This window comes from Sinocyclocheilus rhinocerous, unplaced genomic scaffold, assembly GCF_001515625.1.
Source record: "Sinocyclocheilus rhinocerous isolate Xijiao unplaced genomic scaffold, SAMN03320098_v1.1 scaffold2080, whole genome shotgun sequence".
Lineage (NCBI taxonomy): Eukaryota > Metazoa > Chordata > Actinopteri > Cypriniformes > Cyprinidae > Sinocyclocheilus > Sinocyclocheilus rhinocerous.
The window spans coordinates 354,364-373,592 of NW_015661867.1; the positions used below are offsets into that span (position 1 = coordinate 354,364).

Genomic DNA, 19,229 nt, shown 5'->3' on the forward strand with positions numbered 1-19,229 from the left:
TAGACAAGATATCATATACCAGATATTCAACTTACTTTTAATACTGTATGATAAAGGGCTGAATGTTTCCTTCCTTTGGGTTCCTGCTCATGTAGATGTGGAAGGAAATTAGATTGTAGATATTCTGGCAAGAGGAGCAATAAAGCATGAAACAGTTGATATACAAATACCGTTATGTAGAACAGAAATCAAAACCATTATTAAGGGACATACAAGCAAAATATGGCAAGAATACTGGGACATAACTGATACTGGACGACATCTGTATAACATACAAAAACAAGTAGGCTTAAATAGTATTAGGCAGAGCAGGAATCCAAAGGAAGGAAAGATAATTACACGTCTTCGAATAGGTCATGCTGGTTTAAATTTTACATTACAGAGAATAGGAAAACACCCCACTGGTCTTTGCAACCACTGCAACACACAAAAGACAGTAAAACATATTTTATTAGATTGTAAAAGGTATGAAGAAGAAAGAGGGGAGTTAGAAACACAAGTTGGAAAACAAAACATGACAGTCGGAAATCTGCTAGGAAAAACAATGTCTAGGGAAATACATAGTCTCCTAATGAATTATTTGAAAAATACTGGGATAAGTGAAAGAATTTGATGGAGAAACATCGCGACACAACGTCAGGGTCGTATGCTTTCATTGGCGTTTGAGGACGATTACGCAGCACATAACAAGTCGACCACGAGCACCACCAGGCGAGAACTTCACTTCAGGCAAAACAGATTCTCAGGCAGCGGTAATAATCTTAATATTCGTATTGCAATAGTGTAATGAATGTAGAATAGACTGTTTCGAGTAACACCGAGTAACAGTCTCTGCACTCACAGCTGACAGCAGATCATGCGCAGTCATGCACAGATCTGAGATGAGCTAGAGTTCATCAGTGCATTGTGTTTTTGAATATATGGTTTATGAGGACGCAATGTGTATAATCTATAATGTAAAATGTGTATAATGGCATTGGTATTACAATGTAAACATTGTTTATGAGGACACAAACATACAAAACGGTGTTTGCCATTAGTTCTCTGTGAGGGTAGGGGATAGAAAATACAGTTCGTACGATATAGTCTAAAAACCATTACGCCTCTGGAGAGTCCCCGTAAACCACATATACAAGTATGTGTATGTTTGTGTAAGTTTCATTCAGGCTGTCTGTTCATGTGTGTTGAGGTGTTGATGATGGCAGTGGACTGGGCTGGATATGGATATGCAGCACTAGTAGCATCTGGAGGAGTCATAGGATATGTCAAAGCAGGTAATGAGAAAGCTCAAGAGATTATCATTTATATAGAGTTTACATGATTAAGAGCCCAAACTTGTTTGCTGGTCATTGCTTGTCAGGCTGGTATGACTGGCTGGCACTTGTCAAACTGAGAAACTGGATAAAAATTGATCAGCATAACCGGCTAAACACCAGCTTGATCAGATTTTACACTACACATGCACCAACTTTATGCCATTTTTAACAAAAACAAAGTTCTTTAATCATTTCTTTTCTCACAAATTGTGTTGGTTCCTCTATGTTCAGTGAAAATGTCATGCACCTTGGAACCAGAAAACTGTGCATGCTCTTTAAAAAAAGGCCTTAAGGTCTGTTGTATAATTGTTAAAAAAAAATAAAAATAGTGGATAATAACATAAACATCTAAATGTTAAAAACACTTCGTTTTGTACTCTGAATTCCTTATGACACTTTATACAATTTATATCGTTTATCAAGACAGTGTTTTAGTATATTTTGTTTTAATTATTTTGTCTTGCAGGCAGTGTCCCGTCCCTGGCAGCAGGGCTGCTCTTTGGTGGTTTGGCTGGTTTTGGTGCTTACCAGACATCACAAGATCCCAAAAATATCTGGGTGTCTTTAGGTGTGCATTTATTCATGAATTGTGCAATTATTATATTTTTTGCAGTCTAAAAAAAATCTAGAGGCAGTATTGGCGTGTTTGTTTTATATAACACTACGTGTCATCAATGTTTTTCCTCTCAGCTGCATCTGGGACACTTGCTGCTATCATGGGAAAGAGATTCTACAACTCACGCAAAATCATTCCAGCTGGTCTTATCGCTGGAGCGAGGTAACTAACACACATCACAGTTCATTGTCTAATACAGGGTTTCCCTTTTTCTTGGATGATAGAGCTCTCGACTGTTAGTAAAATATTTTAGTTCATTAACAACTAATAAAAAAGACAAATGGGTCACATACTCATGCAGACTTCAGCCAAAAGTGTAAAGGGAAGAAAAACAGAAATATTACAATTCTGTTCCTTCTGACCACTTTGTCCTAAATCTTTCAGCCTCTCCCTTACTCCAAAAACCTTAGCATGTTATTCATAACACAAAAAGTACCATAGTATTACCAACTTTTTTTTCTTTTCCCCCATATGAATTATGACATGGTATTCATTGCAGTACCTTATAAATATTGAACGTATGAATATAGCAACCGTTCAATGGTACCACCCCAGTATATTTCTGCAAGTGCTTTTTTCAGCATGTGTTGCAGCTTAAAATGCAATTTATCATTATTAAAATATTTTTTCTTATTTACTCTCATTAGTGTTGTTTACCAGAAATAGTCACATGGCTGCAGTCAGTTATCAACTTAAAGGCACAATATGTAAGATTTTTTTATTAAAATAGCCAAAAACCACTAGAACAGTGTTACCCGAGTACTGTCGGATTGCTTTGACTGTGGGGATGAAGACGACAACTCCCATGATTCCACACTCAGTCACGGCGTCATCAAACTACGCCTTTGTCTATTTTGAATACGCGCCCCCTAGCGGCGAAAATTACATATTGTGCCTTTAAATCTAAAGGGCAAGTTCACTCAAAAAATTATTTACTCCCCCTCCTGTTGTTTCAAACCTGTATGACTTGCTTGCTTCCATGAAACAAGAGGGTTAAAACTTTAGAAGAACTGTCATGCAGCTTTTCCATAATACCATGACTGTCAAGCTCCAAAAAAACAGCATAAGTACTATCATAAAAGTTGTCAGTGTGCCTCATCTGCTATACATACTTGAAGTAATGCAACAGCTTTGAGTAAGGAACAGACCAAAATTTTGTCTTTTTTATAGAGTCTGATAAAAGAAGTTTAATTTTTGCCTGAACTATCTCTTTAAATGTTTCTTGCAGTGTCCTGATGCTGGCAAAACTCGGAGCCAGAATGCTACAGAAACCTCAGCAATCGTAATACCCAAACAGAAATCACTGTCTGCTTTCATTCAAATATAACATGTCATTATAGCTCATTTTGTATAAAATGTCAAATAAAAATGTAGTTTTCAGGTGAATATCTGAATTAAAGACTTCTGTTAAAAACATGCCCATTTAATGCATATAAAACATTTACAAAACACTATTTATTGATTTGAGCCCAACCCAATCACTGCTATCTACATTATATGTTCATGTGGTAAAAAATAAATAAAATAAAAATGAAAAAAGGGCTACTCAACATACAAGGAAATATAAATAACACTGCCTTGCAGTATAAATCACAGTAACACATAAAAAAGAAAACAAGAATATATTTAAAAACTACATACTATAAAAAATATCAAGGGTTACAAAAAAATAAATGCAATATATCAGATATAGATCTACCCATTCCATTGAAAATAAGGATTACAGGCATTGGATGCATAAACTGAACAAGACAGATTTAAAGATGAACAAATTGTTAGGTTTGTAAAAATCCATTGTACACAGATTCTTGTTTTTAATCGAACAATTAAGCAGCCGTGGGCTTAAGTGGTGTGGATCTATCCTAGCTGCTCCTCTTAGAAACAAAAAGATACGCGTTTATACAATATTCATGAGTGTTGAAACAGGCCTTAGTTCTCACAGCAGCTGTAGCTCGCATTATATATATATTAGCGATGGCTTCCATATTTTGCAGCCCAGTCAACCCGCCCATGCACTGGCTGAACCGGTGGAGCACGAGCCATGAGATTGGCGGAGTTTTTGCCCAGAGCCGAGTAACTCGTTCCTTTAGGTTGGGTTCGGTCTGCTCTCCTTTTCCATCCTTCATAATCTGATAAGAGAGAAAGAGCATTTCACACTTGTGCAAAATTAGCAAAGCCAGAGTTAAGGGCTACTTCTGAGAGGATTATGGTAATGAAGAGTCCAAAAATTAACACTTGCAAGGGGCAAAAGAGTAAATCCTGATTTCTTAACACCAGTTGGCCAGTAACTTAATTAGGAACTGCAACATCATTTGACTCACAATGTATGAACAATAGTCTGGCAGAGGTGATTAAAATCAAAGACCTTGCATTGGCCACCAAAATGGTAATATGAGGGGGAAAAAAATCACCATGTGTCTTAAAGGAACACTCCCCTATAGTTAAACAGTTGAGTTTTACCGTTTTCGAATCCATTCAGCCGATCTCCGGGTCTGGCGGTAGCACTTTTAGCTGTAGCCTAGCATAGATCATTGAATCTGATTAGACTGTTAGCATGTTGCTCAAAAATGACCAAAGAGTTTCGATATTTTTCCTATTTAAAACTTGACTCTTCTGTAGTTACATCGATTTTCTAGGCCGATATGGCTAGGCACTAGCGGCGTAATAATCAAGGAACTTTGCTGCCGTACCATGGGTGCAGCAGGCGCAATGATATTACGCAGCGCCTGGAAATAGTCCCCAGCTAGGTAACTTCCAATAAGCCTATTTTCAGGCGCTGCTTTCATTCCGGTGTAATAATCAAGGGAACTTTGCTGCCGTACCATGGGTGCAGCAGGCGCAATGATATTACGCAGCACCTAATCAGATTCAATGATCTATGCTAAGCTACAGCTAAAAGTGCTACCGCCAGACCCGGAGATCGGCTGAATGGATTCGAAAACGGTAAAACTCAACTGTTTAACTAGGGGAGTTGGAAAATGAGCCTATTTTCAAAAATAGTGGCGTGTTCCTTTAACATTTTTGTGACAGCTGCCGTTATACACTGACTTGATGATATATGATGCTGCAAGTGACAATGATTTCAGTGTATCTGTCAATAATAGCAAGGTATCAGTTATGTAAATCCACCGTACAAACAATAAAAATAAATTTTAATAAAAATGAACCCGGAAGGTGTCACAACATTAATTTTGGACCCTAGAAAGAAGTGCTGACTAAGACTTCTATTGTTCTGAGATTTTACCTTCTGAGATCTCACTGACTGAAACTGTAGAGGAAGGTTTGGACTTTGAAGATTTAGCTTTGCCAGTTTTTAAGTCAGCAGTGGCAGAGAGATCAACTAAGAGCAGATATAAAGATGAGAGAGAGACAGGCAGAGACAGAATGAATGAATGAATGAATGAATGTAGAAAGAAACAGCAGATCTTAGAGCTCTAGCAACAGATGTGTAGAATACTTTTTACAAAGAGCAAGAACAAAAAACAAAAAAGTTTAGAAGGGGAGTTTAAATTTCGGAAGAATAAAAGTAAGTATAAAGGTGTGTAGGTTTTGTGGCTCTAGAGTCACCAAGTGGATTTCAAACTAGACAAACACATAATACCACAATGTATGAATTCAAAACCCAAAAGGCGATGGGGGGGGGCTGTTTTCATCTTAAATAATAATGTGCCTCCTACCATTGTTTTGGACATTTTCTGGTTGGTTGGGCTGCTGAATCAAACCGAGAAACGTTTTGATAGTGCTTTTGTGTTTCCATTTGTCAGGGAAACGAACATACAAATTATAATAAACAAAATAAAATATTTTAAATTTACAAAAATTACACACTTCACCTTTAAATTTAATATCAGTATTGCAAAGCCAACATAAGTGTATCAGTATAAGAGTCTTTTCTAAGACTTTTTTTAAAAACCTGCACAAATAAAACTTAATACCATATGAGCAGGGTAGGGCAATGTCTATGGTAACATATTAAACTGTAAAATTGCTGTAAAAGGCATGGATTACAGTTCAGATACAAGTTTTCACAAAAACAAAAACTTATAAAATGATACACTTCACATTTCAGCCTTTAAACCATTTTTAATAAAAGTATTAATTATTATATTAATTTAAACAATTATTATCAATAAATTATTATATTAATTAAATAACATATAAATACATTTTACTGTTTCGATTTTTATAATGCATTATCTTCTTATCGATCCACCAGTTCACATTTACAGCTCTGTGTTTGCAGGGTAAAAACGTGGGCCGATTTTCACATTGGTCTGAACAAAAACAACTCCAATACTGTGTTCCTGCAATACCGGATCCGGGCTGCGGTTTCAGGACCGCAGTTCTAGGACCACATTTCTACTAGGACCCGTTTTTTTTTTTTTTTTTGTCAGCGGCATCTAGTCAATTCTATTCCAACAGAGGAAACATCATACAAACAGATGCAAAGACTAGATCCATGGAAACTACTCATTTTTTATCTTTCCATCTTATTTTTAATGTAAGAGCTGGCGTGAACTTGAGTGTTGTGAGGCGATGTCAGCAATCTCCATTTAGCTGTGCAAAACAGTTCTTTGTGCTGCTGGATGTTGTAAACTAGTATTTGTATTCAAATTATTTTACATTTATTATCTTGATGGACACTCACTGGGTCCGGTAGACTGGTGAAATTTTTGTGGTAATGGGACCAAAAATATTTAAGACCTACTGAATCTGAATTTAAAACATTTTAAAACTTTTTAAGGCCTTATTTTAGGAAAACTTTATTTAAGACATTTTAAGAGTTTTTAAGGACCCGCGGCCACCCTGTACTAATAAACGCACTAATTTGCACCGCATACATACATACAAAAAAAATAAAATTATAAAAAAAACTACAGGGTCCTAGAAATACGGTCCTGAAACTGCAGTCTCTAGTACTGCAGGAATACCCGGCTTATTGAAAATGCACATTCATTCTCTGCCAGCGCGTTCGGAATGGCAAAAATATAACTGTTTCCCCGGTAACAGTAAACAAATCATCGCAGCACTGGACTTTGAAACGTGCAGTGCTCATATTCAATGAAATCATAGCCTTTTGAAGTTTAATCGTCACATTAAGCTATATCGCAATTCTGGTCTTTCCGTCCCCAAATTTAAGACCTCCTGAAACCATAATTAAGACTTTCTTGTACAATTTAATACTTTTTAAGGACCCGGGGAAACCCTGACAAGCCAACAGGAATGCAGCATGAAGAAAAGCATAAAAATTATGATTCTATAATGCTGTTCTAACAAACAAAGGCAGGCAAAAATAAAATATTTGAGGATGAATTGTAAAACCGAAATCTTACGTGCATGCTGGTGTCCGAGAGGGGCGAGCTGAATCCTTTGTCCTACGGATCCCACTTCCTTCTTCTGGAAAGAAGGTATATATCCTTCAGAAAGATTGTATGTGGTGGTTACAAAGTTTCCTGTGAGGAGAGGCCACAACTTAAGACTCAAGAAAGAGAACACAACCAGCGAAGCAAACAAGTGTTTGATTATCTAAATTTTTGCAAAATATAGTATAGTTAGTTTCAGCTTCAATTCATTTGTGCTCACCTGGGCTGATTCTAGACACTGGCGCTCCTCCAATGGGTGCCAGAGGTTTGTTCATCAGAGCTGAGGTGTCCCACAAGTCTTGTTGAGACTCCTTGTTGCTCAGAGATGGCGTGTTCTTGCTTATCAACCCTAAGATTGATATAGTCATTATGTAAAACCTAATTTACGCAAAATAGTCTAATGGGGTGTTTACATATACATCGATTTGCTGCATTAAAGGAACATTTGTTTAGAAGCCATTTGTTTTTAATGAGTTCAGAAAAATCTTTATGCAAATAAGCAGTGATGCAATGTGGCAACTGTCAATGAGATCTGAACATGTGATCTGTGTTCTATGAGATACTCATCTCAAGCCATTCCAAATGATCTGTATCTGCGTACATGCAAGGATATTACTTTAAAAAAAAATGTGTGGAAAGCCATGTCAGGAATTGTCAGCATTGTGAGCTAGTTTGATATATGCACTGACAATCATTCTTCTTATTTATGATATGATGTATTGTGCAATTCATAAATAAAAAATAAATAAGCACATGAAGTGACTAAATGCAACTGAAATGATACCTGGCAGGTATCTGGACTGGCGCAGGTAATGTTGTCTGGCTGAAGAGGTGCTCTGGTGACTAGAGTCTGGCTGGTGCAGTCTGCTGGTATTTGGTAATTTTGTTACAGTGCTAAATGTATAAAGGGGTTTCTGGTCCTTGGGCCTGCAAAGTTTTTCATAACAAAAAAAATGAAAGAGTGAAATCTCAAAAGGAATAATTGAAACTGAAAGTACAATAGAGAAACACAAAAGCCCTGTTCTCAAATTTAGTCAGCAGCCATGATACTAGACAGGCTTCACAGGCACACTCCCAACACAAAAGGCTGCTAAAAAGATATGCAGCAACATTAAGCAGCTTTCTAGACTAAACAAGGCCTCAGTACAGATTCGTATGGCCAGCTATGGACACATCATGCTAGAATGAGCTGGGACCAAAACAGTTTTTAACAAGAAGGATGTTCTTTGTGCTTATGGCCATCGATAAGTCAGACATCTACTATTAGCTAAATAGCAACTTTACCTTCATGTTCAGACTACAACTCTCCCTTTCCTCTAATGCCAGTGTGATGTATGCTGAATCTGATCTTTAAGCAGAAAGACTGATGCAAAATTTACTGAATAACATCAATCTAGCAGCCTCCTTAAACCACACCATTTTTGTTCATTTGGCCATGGGAGAACTGGTCCCAAGGATTTTTCCTCTGTTTCGGTCACATGATGGAGTTTGGGTTCCCTGCCACTGTCACCTTTGGCTTGCTTAGTGGGGTTCAAAAGACACTTAATATTCAGTAATATTACAGATTTGACGGCACTGACACTATCGGCTGAGAACAAAACAAACGGAATTGAGCTGAATAATGACACTATTGTCTTCTTTAAAAATACTTTAGAGCTAAATCAAATTTGTTCATAATTGACAAATTATGTAACACTGACTGTTATTGAACTGAACTGAATCAACAACATTGAACTGACTCGAGCTGAATAACGACACTACTGTCTTCAGTTGAACTACTTATCGCTGAATTGAACTTCTTTCATAATTGATGAACAAACAGAGCCATGCAGAGCATTTAAATTCAAATGGTTAAATTTCATTTTGGATGCTTTGTTAGAAGGTCAGTACTAGACAGCAAGGCTGCTTACTAGGTTTCGGAATAGTGTGCTCATTGAAATGTGCTATAAATGAAATAAGTGTCAAAACTGTTTATGTTAAATTCTGAATGTAGTGATCATACTGTGTAGTAGTTTTCTCCTCCTCTGGGCCTTTGCTGGGTTGTTTAGAGAGGGATGCTGCGGAATCAGAACAGTCAGACTCATCCCAGCTGTCTGAGGGTTTCATGTTGGTCTGTCCCCACCTTCTTCGTCCGTTCTTCAGCCCAAACAAACTGTTCTCACCCCCGACCACCTCATGTTAGGAACACAAAGTACCATTGTGCTGATGTTCATTTAGGTAATCAAATGCAATAAAGAACTATAACAGGTAATCTTTAAGTTTCATTTTTATTTATCACAATTTAATTTTGTCAAGAAAGGTAGAAATGGCAGAGTGGACATTTATTTAACAGGGCTTATTTAACAGACTGTACCACATTATACAATTATTATATATTTTGGGTCATTTACGTTTTTATGCTTATGTACTACAACTGTGACACGTTACTTTGTAGCTTTGTAGCAAGCTCATATTTTTAAATCAAAACTACTTTTATAGGTGCATGGACTTCTGGTTATGGTTTATGTGTTACTGAAGTAATTCCTGTGGAAAAGGGCTGTATGGAAGATTGTGTGTCTTCCATGTCCCTTCATGGCATCCTCAAGTGGGTTCCAAGAAAAAATAACTATGGTTTAGCGCGATTATCGAATCACAAAGACTGCATTAATTGTAATTATAAAAATATGTGTTGGAGCAACTCGGTTTGCATTAAATGCTGCTTCACACAAGCTCCATCTCTGCAAGTGCTGCGAGTTTGAGTCACTTATAACGTGCATTTGAAAATGCAACATGCACTAAACATAATAAATTACATTTATTATTATGAAATACTTTATATTTATGGCCGGTAATTTTTCTTAAGTCAATGGCAATTGACAGGTGTGGCAAAATGTTGGTTTTAGGCCCTGTCTACATTTGTATTTACTGTAAAATAATTCCCTGTTCATATTTACAAACTGATAAACAAAATGAAATCATTGTTTGTGATAATCAACAGTGCGCCACAGATGCAGTAAAATGAAATATAAAGTTAATAATAAAATACAAATTTTAAGATTTTGCTATATCGTGGCATAAAAAAATGGGAATGGGAATCTCAAGTTTTTCAAAGGTAATTACAACATTAAATTTGAGAAGGAGGTTTTGTACCTTTTGTGTGTATGGAGCGAGAGGGTCTGTCTGAGAAAGAGACTGGGGCAGAGGAATCTGCTGCAGTGGCTGATGGGAGTTTCTGCTTTGGCCTTTAGTCTGTGATGGCAGCACTGGTTCTAAGACAGACTGCAGCTCTGATCTGGGTTCACTAGGCAGGGTCATCTTTATCTGAGCCTTCCGTACATCAGGAGTCATGGGTAGGGGGCCCAGAACTTGTCCTACTTGGAAGTAGGGGTATCTGAGTGCCTAATAAGATGTTTATAAACAATTACTTACACAAACATTAATAGTCTTTATAAGAATATGTTAGATGTCAAAAATGAACTGAATTGAAATAAAACAAAGTGTAGAAAGGGTTATTATTTCACAATTGGTCTGATGAACCAAACGTATTCGAGTTCTACTCCACCCTACTGTTAAACTTTGGCCCCCAAAGTGAAGGCTGGCAACAAACTCCTCACAGTTAGATGTGGTCTTGGATAACACAAAAATAATTCCAAAAGAGATTTATTCGCAAGCTTCGGAACTTGGTAATAAATCCTCATATGCAAACTTCACCAGAGACAAATTAAGCAAGTGATCAGGAAAAATTAATCGAATGCCATTGTATCCAATCTGAGCAGCATAGACGACTTGATGTGAGCCTCTAAATATGGAGAGAAAACTCCTAAAATCCACTACGGGCAGATGAATAACTTGAATAGTGAAGATAAATCGTCTGTGCACGCATGTCCTTATGGGGTGTCAGTCAAGTGATGCCTCAGTTGGTGGTATCTGACAATAAATTGGCATGATTCTATACAGTCTTCAGATAATCGTCAAACTAGAGGGTGTCGAAGTGAAAATATGAAAGGGAACACCTTTCACACCAACCAAATGAACAAATGTCTGACCTCAAACAGAATTCATTCTACACCAAAAGCTTTATTTTTATCAAAAAATTAATTACAATTTATATATACCTTTGCAGTAGAGGGTCTTTTCTTTGGGTCCCACTGGAGGAGATCTCTCATGAGGTCTACAGCCTCATTGGTGGCGTTGGGAATCAGAGTTTTCATTGGTGTATGAACACATTGGGGGAAGCGGAAGTTCATTGCAGCAGCAAGCTGATAACCCTCCGTCCAGTCTGACTGCAGGGGAAAATAACATTTACTATCAAGCACGTTTTACCCATGATACTAAATACTGTAATAGATAAGAACCAAATCAAACAAATCATAAAATGATCAAGACAATTCATTATTAAAGTCACATGTAACTCACCCTCACATACAGTATGAAGGATGCCTGGAGTTCAGTAGAGATGTGCTCAGATTCAGAATATTGATAATATATTGATATATTGATGAACTCCTGACAATGCACGCATCGATACAGCTGCTTCTGTATCGATCTTCATATGTCAGGATTTTACGGCCATACAGTGTTGCTGAGAATATGAATTGCTTCAAGACTGTAAGGCGTGCTACACAATACCCATATGTCAGTTTTTAACAGAAACAGCAATTCCCTGGTTGCATGATGAAATTAAGCTAGACATTCTGCTGTCACTCTATTCTGTGAACAGAGTTTATATTTCCTGTCATGCTTGGACATCAAGAGCAATTCAGTCATAAGTTACGGCAGGGGTGTCAAACTCAGTTCCTGGAGGGCCGCAGTCCTGCAGAGTTTAGTTCCAACACCCCAACCATGTAGTTTTCAGATAAGCCTGAAGGACTTGATTAGCTGGATCAGGTGTGTTTACAGTTTTTTCAACTGCTTACACACAACATCTTTACTTGTCACACAATTTCTGAAACCTGACACTCAAACACCAGAACCACATCTCTCTCTCTCTCTCTCTCCTTAATTCGAATTCATTTCAATAAATATCATCTTTATTTCACTAAAGAATTCTACCTCTAACGAGCTGTAGATAAAATAGTCTAACAAATTAAAATTACCGTTATTTTCCGGTCTTTATCCGTTCAGTCAGATTTTGTGCTGCAAAACATCCATGACAGCCATTGTCCATGCTGGCAAATAATAATGGCCATTCGACGTGAATTATATAAATATTTTAATAGCACGGCCATTTAAAACCCGAGGGTCTACCATGTGCATAGTAAAGCGATCACTGCAGACAATCCTTTTGGGTGGGAATTAATGTAAACACAGATATCGGATACCAGTCTTGTCTAAAGTGAATGTAAACAGACGTGCCAAAAAATCGGATATGGTCAAAAGATCGGATCTGTGCATTAAAACTTGCAGTGTAAACGCAGCCTGAGTTTGACACCCCTGAGTTAAGGTAACCTGCCACTGCCTCTCCACAATGGGAACTTGTCTTGCATGTTCTGTAGAATAGAGCAATGTTTGACAATCACACCAGAGCAATCATGACAGATTTACTAAATGGTGTGATGCATGAATGGGGAATAGAAGACAAAGATCCTGTAATGGTGACTGATAATGCCTCTAACCCAGGGCTGTCCAAACTCGGTCCTGGAGGGCCGGTGTCCTGCAGAGTTTAGCTCCAACTTGCCTCAACACACCTGACTGGAAGTTTCTATGCCTAGTAAGAGCTTGATTAGCTGGTTCAGGTGTGTTTAATTAGGGTTGGAGCTAAACTCTGCAGGACACCGGCCCTCCAGGACCGAGTTTGGACAGCCCTGCTCTAACCTGTCAATAGCTGCAAAGATAGACAATTAATTCCAATGAGATGCTTTGCACGCTGTTTAAACCTAGCCACTCAACAGGCTCTGAAGGTACTGACAGTTTCCCATATTCTCACAAGAGTTTGGAGCATCACAACATTTTTTTAGGAAAAGTACTATTGGCTGCCATGTCCTGCATGACAAGCAAAAGGTAATTGGACTCCTTGAGCATAAATTGATGAACGGCGTTTGCACGAGGTGGAACAGCATGCATGACATGTTGGAGTGATTCATAGAACAACAGCCCACAATTGCATTACTCTCAACAGAGGTGCAGAAAAATGCCAAAGATACATGGGCATTAACAGAGGCAGAAATAACCTGTGCTGAAGATGTAATAAATGCATTGAAGCCACTTAAAATTGCAACTCACGTTATGTCCGAGGAGAAGACCTCCACAGTTTCTATTATTGCACCTTTGCATGCTCAGTTAAGTCATGGGACTCCATAGCCTTGGCACTGGATCTGCATTTTAAAGTACTGCCCTTTTTGAAGGAGGTGAACAGACAGGAAGGAGGTCTACACCCAAAATGGCAATGGAGGCATCACAGATTTCATTCAATTATAAATAAATAACTTAGTTAATATTAATTATATCAGCTAGTTGTATTATAATGCTAATGAATGTATAATTGTATATGTGTTATTCTATTTTATAAGTTTATTAATGTGGTCTACATAATTTGGGCTACATGAGTTCTGTAAAAGTTATTAATTAGAATGTCAAATCCTGGATCCTGTTGCGAATCTGACAAATCTGTCTCCACCGTGCCAGAAAAATATGTGGGCTCCTTTGTTTTTGAGGACTTATTTTGAGATGCATTTTCCCCTCCTAAAAGACAACATTCACAGCTGTCACTGTATAATCAGGCAGAGGATGAAGTCAGGAAATACAAAGACACAGAGCCTCTTACAGGAGATCCACTCATCTGGTGAAAGGAGCAGTGTTTTCCCATTACTATCAAACTTGTCAAGATGTACCCTCTGCATTCCTGGTACAAGTGTAGCAGTAGAAAGGGTGTTCTCCACTGCTGGAGAATAAGCATGTTCGGTAACCCTGAGCATGTTCATCAGTTAAAAGAAAAAAATCTGAAAATGCCTTAATTTTGTAAATTGATTTCAACATAATGTGATGAACTGAATTTGTTTGGTGCACATTCCCACACTTGAAACCAAAATGTTATATTAGGAATTAAAATGTGTATTGTTTGAGAAAAGTAAGTTATGCTTCAGTTTTGTTACAGTTCATGCTTTTTTGGTATACGTTTTAAGTATTGTTTAGTCATTAAGCCTTATGTCACACTTCAGCATTTAAGAATATTTGAAACTATAGTAATTGTGGCAGTGACCTTAAAAGCAGAAGGAAGAGCTAATTCAAGTAGTAGTTTTTTTTATTCAGTTATCACAATTGTTTTAACACTATTCAATGCACAATAAACATTACTGTTAATATTATTGTTACTAATTAACCTAGAAAAATGCATTCAAAATGTACCTGTATCATGACAAGTCAGTTTCTACAGGCCCAAAATCTTATGCCTCACCAACTAATTTTTTCCAGTCTGCTGGGTAGACACTACATTGGGCTGTTGATCACTTGAGTCTTGACCACTCCAAATTTCCTGATAAAGTTTGTTCATCTTCACATTTGATCATACCTTCTTTACTGTACCAAGAACCTGGCAGATCTTGAAGATCTCATCCACCTCACTGTTGCCAGGAAACAGAGGTCGAAGCGTGTAGAGTTCAGCCATGATGCAGCCTACTGCCCAGATGTCTATTGGTGAGCTATACACTGGTGACCTCAATAACACCTCTGGAGCTCGATACCTGGACACAAGCACATAAGACAGAACTTTGAAATGCTCATATTTCAGCCAGTAGGGAAAACCATGGCCAGTTGGACACTAGCACATTCACGCATTGTTCTTAAATGATCAAAGCTGATCAATATATAATATATAGTAAAAAGTGATCATATATAGTAAAAATTAATTAATTGTATATATATCCCACTTATGACTTTTGATTGAAACATAATATACCTGTCAGAAGAATTGGTACCAGATAAAAGTGATTAATGGTACTACTACTATTGGCATGTATATGTGTTTCTTTTACTAGAAGATAATGGGTAGATTTGTATTATAAAACTACACAATGGTCTCTGCCCTCCCCTAATACTATGGCCATGTCTCAATACACAATTTACCTAGTTCCACAGTAGTAGAATATTTTTCGTTTTGCTGGTTTATTTTTCTGTGTGTTTGTCAGGTTGTGAAATTGCACATTTTCACAAAAAAAAAAATAAAATATATATATATATATATATAGTGGTGTGAAAAAGTGTTGGCCCCCTTCCTGATTTCTTATTTTTTTGCATGTTTGTCACACTTTAATGTTTCAGATCATCAAACAAATTTAAATATTAGTCAAATATAACACAAATGAACACAACATGCAGTTTTTAAATGAAGGTTTTTATTATTAAGGGAAAACAAAATCCAAAACTACATGGCCCTGTGTGAAGAAATGTTTGCCCCCCTGTTGACAAACATGCCAAAAAATAAGAAATCAGGAAGGGGGACCAACACTTTTTCACACCACTGTATATATATATTTCCAGTGACTGTTTTTATACTCTTACCATCGTGTTGAGACGTAGTCTGTATAAGGAGGCCGAGAGCGGATCTCTCGAGCCAATCCGAAGTCAGCAATTTTCACCAGCTCTGGACCCATACATAGCAAATTTTCCGGTTTCATATCCCGGTGAAAAAATCCTACAGGATCGTGCCAAAGAGATACTGATGTCAACATGCACATAAGAATGCCTCTATGTTTATTGCTTCCACCTATTGCAAATGCAGAGACATGGAGCCTATATAACACCATTAAAGCTTAATACACTTTAAGAAGTTTAGTTTGTAACAAATGCCACAATATACTTGGATTGTGTACACAAAATTAACACCTGTTATCAGTCCAATCCAGGTAATTTTATGTTCTTTCAAAAAATATTTTCAGTGAGGGGGACTGATTTTGAACACACCATGAATGCGTTTGACTAGTTTCTTAAATAATATACATACATATTTTTTATTTTTTATTATTAATTAATTAATTTTTATTTTAAAATGGGCTTTCATAAGCCACCTTGTCTGGTGGACAATAAGGTTAATTTCCCTCCTTGACTGTGGATGTAAAATAACTTTGATAAACATGTCACATATCACTATTATAAATGTAATTGGGGACTAAATAAAGTTCATAACAGTGTTATGAAGCTCTTTAGCGCATTAGAGAAGAACAAATGAAAGTATAAGAAAATCTTACCATGCTTGTGCACAAATGCCAAACCAGAGAGAACTTGAAACATGATGTTCCTTATTTCATTCTCAGTAAACATCTTATTTTCCCTGATGTCAGAGAATTTCACACACAAAAGAGACACAGAAGAGAAGAGAAAAGAAAAGAGAAACAGACGAAGGATAAGAAAAGAACAGCCCTGCAAGTATTTCACCCACAAGATGTGTGAGACTCCGTGCTTTTCTGTTTGATTACAGCTATTAAGGTGCTTTAAGTTAAGAAAGCTACCGCTGAAGAAGCATTAGCTTCTTTGAAGGGATCACATCATGGAAAAATAAACTGCATTTATTTTAAGAGGTCATTGTACCATGAAAACATACTCCGACTTGCAGAACTCAAAACGCCATCCTCAGTACAAAAAAAGAAGAAGAAAAAAAACTGGGTTATTACGTGTCAAATCAACCAATTTTGATTTTGAAAAAAAAACAGAAATGGTAACAAAAGCCAAAACATTATAATACATCATCATATATATTTACGGAGTAATTTGGTTTCAAATCTCAGGTAAAAATTTAAATTTTGTAATAGTGGATTACTTGGTAAATATACACCCATGACATTTAATATTTTGGATACTATTAATATTATAATATTGTTTTCTTAATTTTTGTATTTGTTTGTACCAGAACAAAAATAAATAAATAAATAAATTCAAAAACATTATGTAAAATGAGATCAAATCTGTCAAAAGGTTGTCTCTGGATGTGAGTAGCACCTGCTTCTCCTCATATCTTTCTGATAATTATCAACAGTAAGGCTAATTCACACTCCACCAACAGCACCGACCAACGGCAAATATCACCAGATTAAAGTATGTCACTTCTCAGACATTCCATGACCCAAATGAATGGTGAGTCAGGTGAATGAACATGTTCAGCGAAAACAAGTGACGACCAGCAACAGATGCCAACAGGGGTATCCGACAAATCCTGACAAAAGTGCCCATTGCCGTTGATCAGCATTTGTTGGTGTAAGGTGAATTAGCCTTTAGAAAGGAGTAACTGAAATTTATTTTTAATGAGATCCCAAACCATTTTGGCTACCATAAAGCACTGACATGGAAGGCTCGAAGGTACTAACATTATCAGTGAACTTCAGAGGGGAAAAATATTTTAATAAACATGATGTGACCCCTTTAACTGCTTATAATACAATGGGTCTGAAGGGAAGACATGGGCATTTCAGGTTTTATGGGATTTAGTTTAACATTTTGGCAGCAGCGGAGATACTCACACATCCTGTCACCACATAGATACAAGAACAACTGAGTCTTCAGCAGAAACAGTCCCAAGATTCAGTCTGTAGTAGGTCCTCAGACATCTGATACAGGACTCAGACTCAGTTGTTCTAGTTTGTTGGACACAAATATGACGGCCCTGTGACCTACCATGCTTATGAATAAATGATAGTCCCTGCAATATCTGAAAGCTTATATTCCTGACGACTGACTCTGGGAACAATTTGGTTCTGGGGACAGAGAATCAGCACAGCTGTCAAAAAGTGCCGTTCATCAAGCACAGTGACAACCATTTCAAAATGTTTTGACCAAGGTTGAATTTAACTTCAAGGGATAGTTGGAAATGGCCAAAAAAAAAATCACTTACTCACCATCAAGTTGTTCCAATCTTGTATGAGTTTCTTTCTTGTGGTTAATCAAACAGTTTCTGGTCTCCATTGACTTCTATAGTATTGTTTTCTATAATATGGAATTCAATGAGGGCCTGCAACTGCTTGGTTACCCACATTCTTCAAAATAACTTTTTTTATATTCAACAGAAAAAAAGAAACTATAGATTTGGAACAACTTGAGGATGAGTAAATGTTGACAGAATTTTCATTTTTGGGTGAAATATTCCTTTCATTTGTATATCAAAGGCATCATGGGGACTTAATAATAGGAAGTAGCAGATGGAATATAGAATCTCTTCATACCTGTCTTTCATGAGCTGGTAGAGGTTTTCTTTCATGTATTCAAAGACAAAGTACAAGTGATCATTCTCTCGTATCACCTCCTTTAACTTCACCACATTAGCATGATTCAGTTTCTTCAGTGACTGCAACATAGAAATTAAGAATACTAGCAGAAACATTATGAATCCCCAGATTTTACAGTTGTGTCTGTGTCGGTTTACACCGTGTCTTAACCAGCTGCGACAACAATATTTGACACCCAAACATTATATTTCTGCAACATCACGGCTGGGGGCAAGAATAAAAAAACTATGTACCCAATGACAATGATAATCTCAGGTACTGATTATGTGCTTTGTATAATCTTAAGGTTTAATTTTAGTTCGAATATCATTGTGCGGGATATTCCATAAAAAGTGACAATAGATAATATACATCATAGTTTGAAAGTAAGGAAATTAAGGAAAGAAGAACGGCCAAACTGTGAACTCTGTGTACAAACAAGTGGACTCCATGACAAAGACTGTATCTGTAAATATGTACATATTTCTAATAATGTTAAAGGTGACATATCATGAAAATCTGACTTTTCCAGGTTTTAAGTGCTATAATCAGGTCCCCGGTGCATCTACCAACCAATGAAACGTGAAAAAGATTAACCCAGTAACTTTGTTATGGTAAGCCTTTTTCTACAAGCATCTGAAAAAACGAGCGCGTCTGATTTCACTCCCTTAGTGACAAGGCAAAGGGATCTCATTATAATATTACCACCCCATAATCTGTAAGTTTACACCCACGGCGCCGTCATTTTGATTTCGCAAGCGACAAA

At 37.0% G+C, this 19,229-nt stretch overlaps 2 protein-coding genes across 7 annotated transcripts in view; one reads left to right on the forward strand and one right to left on the reverse strand.

Annotated features, from left to right (window-relative positions):
• The first annotated feature begins 609 nt into the window (after nt 1-609).
• Nucleotides 610-3,346, forward strand: tmem14ca (transmembrane protein 14Ca). 2 transcript variants are annotated; one of them, XM_016536170.1, is made up of 5 exons: nt 610-750; nt 1,179-1,274; nt 1,783-1,884; nt 2,007-2,094; nt 3,161-3,346. In XM_016536170.1, exons 2-5 carry the CDS (start codon nt 1,196-1,198, stop codon nt 3,216-3,218), a joined length of 327 nt encoding a protein of 108 aa, XP_016391656.1. In that variant the 5' UTR covers nt 610-750; nt 1,179-1,195; the 3' UTR covers nt 3,219-3,346. The 2 variants fall into 2 exon arrangements, with proteins under 2 accessions (XP_016391656.1, XP_016391655.1); XM_016536169.1 differs by having other exon boundaries at nt 682-752; nt 1,190-1,274.
• Nucleotides 3,340-19,229, reverse strand: part of mak (male germ cell-associated kinase) — a 27,026-nt gene continuing 11,136 nt past the window's right edge. For 2 of the 5 annotated variants that reach the window (XM_016536165.1, XM_016536164.1), the window contains 12 exons: nt 18,422-18,543; nt 16,457-16,539; nt 15,771-15,903; nt 14,782-14,953; nt 11,390-11,557; nt 10,425-10,673; nt 9,298-9,467; nt 8,080-8,222; nt 7,516-7,644; nt 7,266-7,385; nt 5,177-5,272; nt 3,340-4,061 (listed from right to left, as the gene is read on the reverse strand). In XM_016536165.1, the coding sequence (XP_016391651.1) occupies nt 3,901-4,061; nt 5,177-5,272; nt 7,266-7,385; nt 7,516-7,644; nt 8,080-8,222; nt 9,298-9,467; nt 10,425-10,673; nt 11,390-11,557; nt 14,782-14,953; nt 15,771-15,903; nt 16,457-16,539; nt 18,422-18,543 (1,746 nt within the window). In that variant the 3' untranslated portion in view covers nt 3,340-3,900. Of the gene's footprint in view, nt 4,062-5,176; nt 5,273-7,265; nt 7,386-7,515; nt 7,645-8,079; nt 8,223-9,297; nt 9,468-10,424; nt 10,674-11,389; nt 11,558-14,781; nt 14,954-15,770; nt 15,904-16,456; nt 16,540-17,876; nt 17,957-18,421; nt 18,544-19,229 lie in introns of those variants that run through there. The other 3 variants (XM_016536166.1, XM_016536167.1, XM_016536168.1) reach the window with 3 other exon arrangements.

Coding starts and splice junctions, on each gene's coding strand:
- tmem14ca (XM_016536170.1), top strand. CDS start 1,196: ATGATGGCAGTGGACTGGGCTGGATATGGATATGCAGCACTAGTAGCA. Junction 1,885..2,006: donor AAATATCTGGGTGTCTTTAG/GTGTGCATTTAT, acceptor TTTTCCTCTCAG/CTGCATCTGGGACACTTGCT. Junction 2,095..3,160: donor GGTCTTATCGCTGGAGCGAG/GTAACTAACACA, acceptor TGTTTCTTGCAG/TGTCCTGATGCTGGCAAAAC.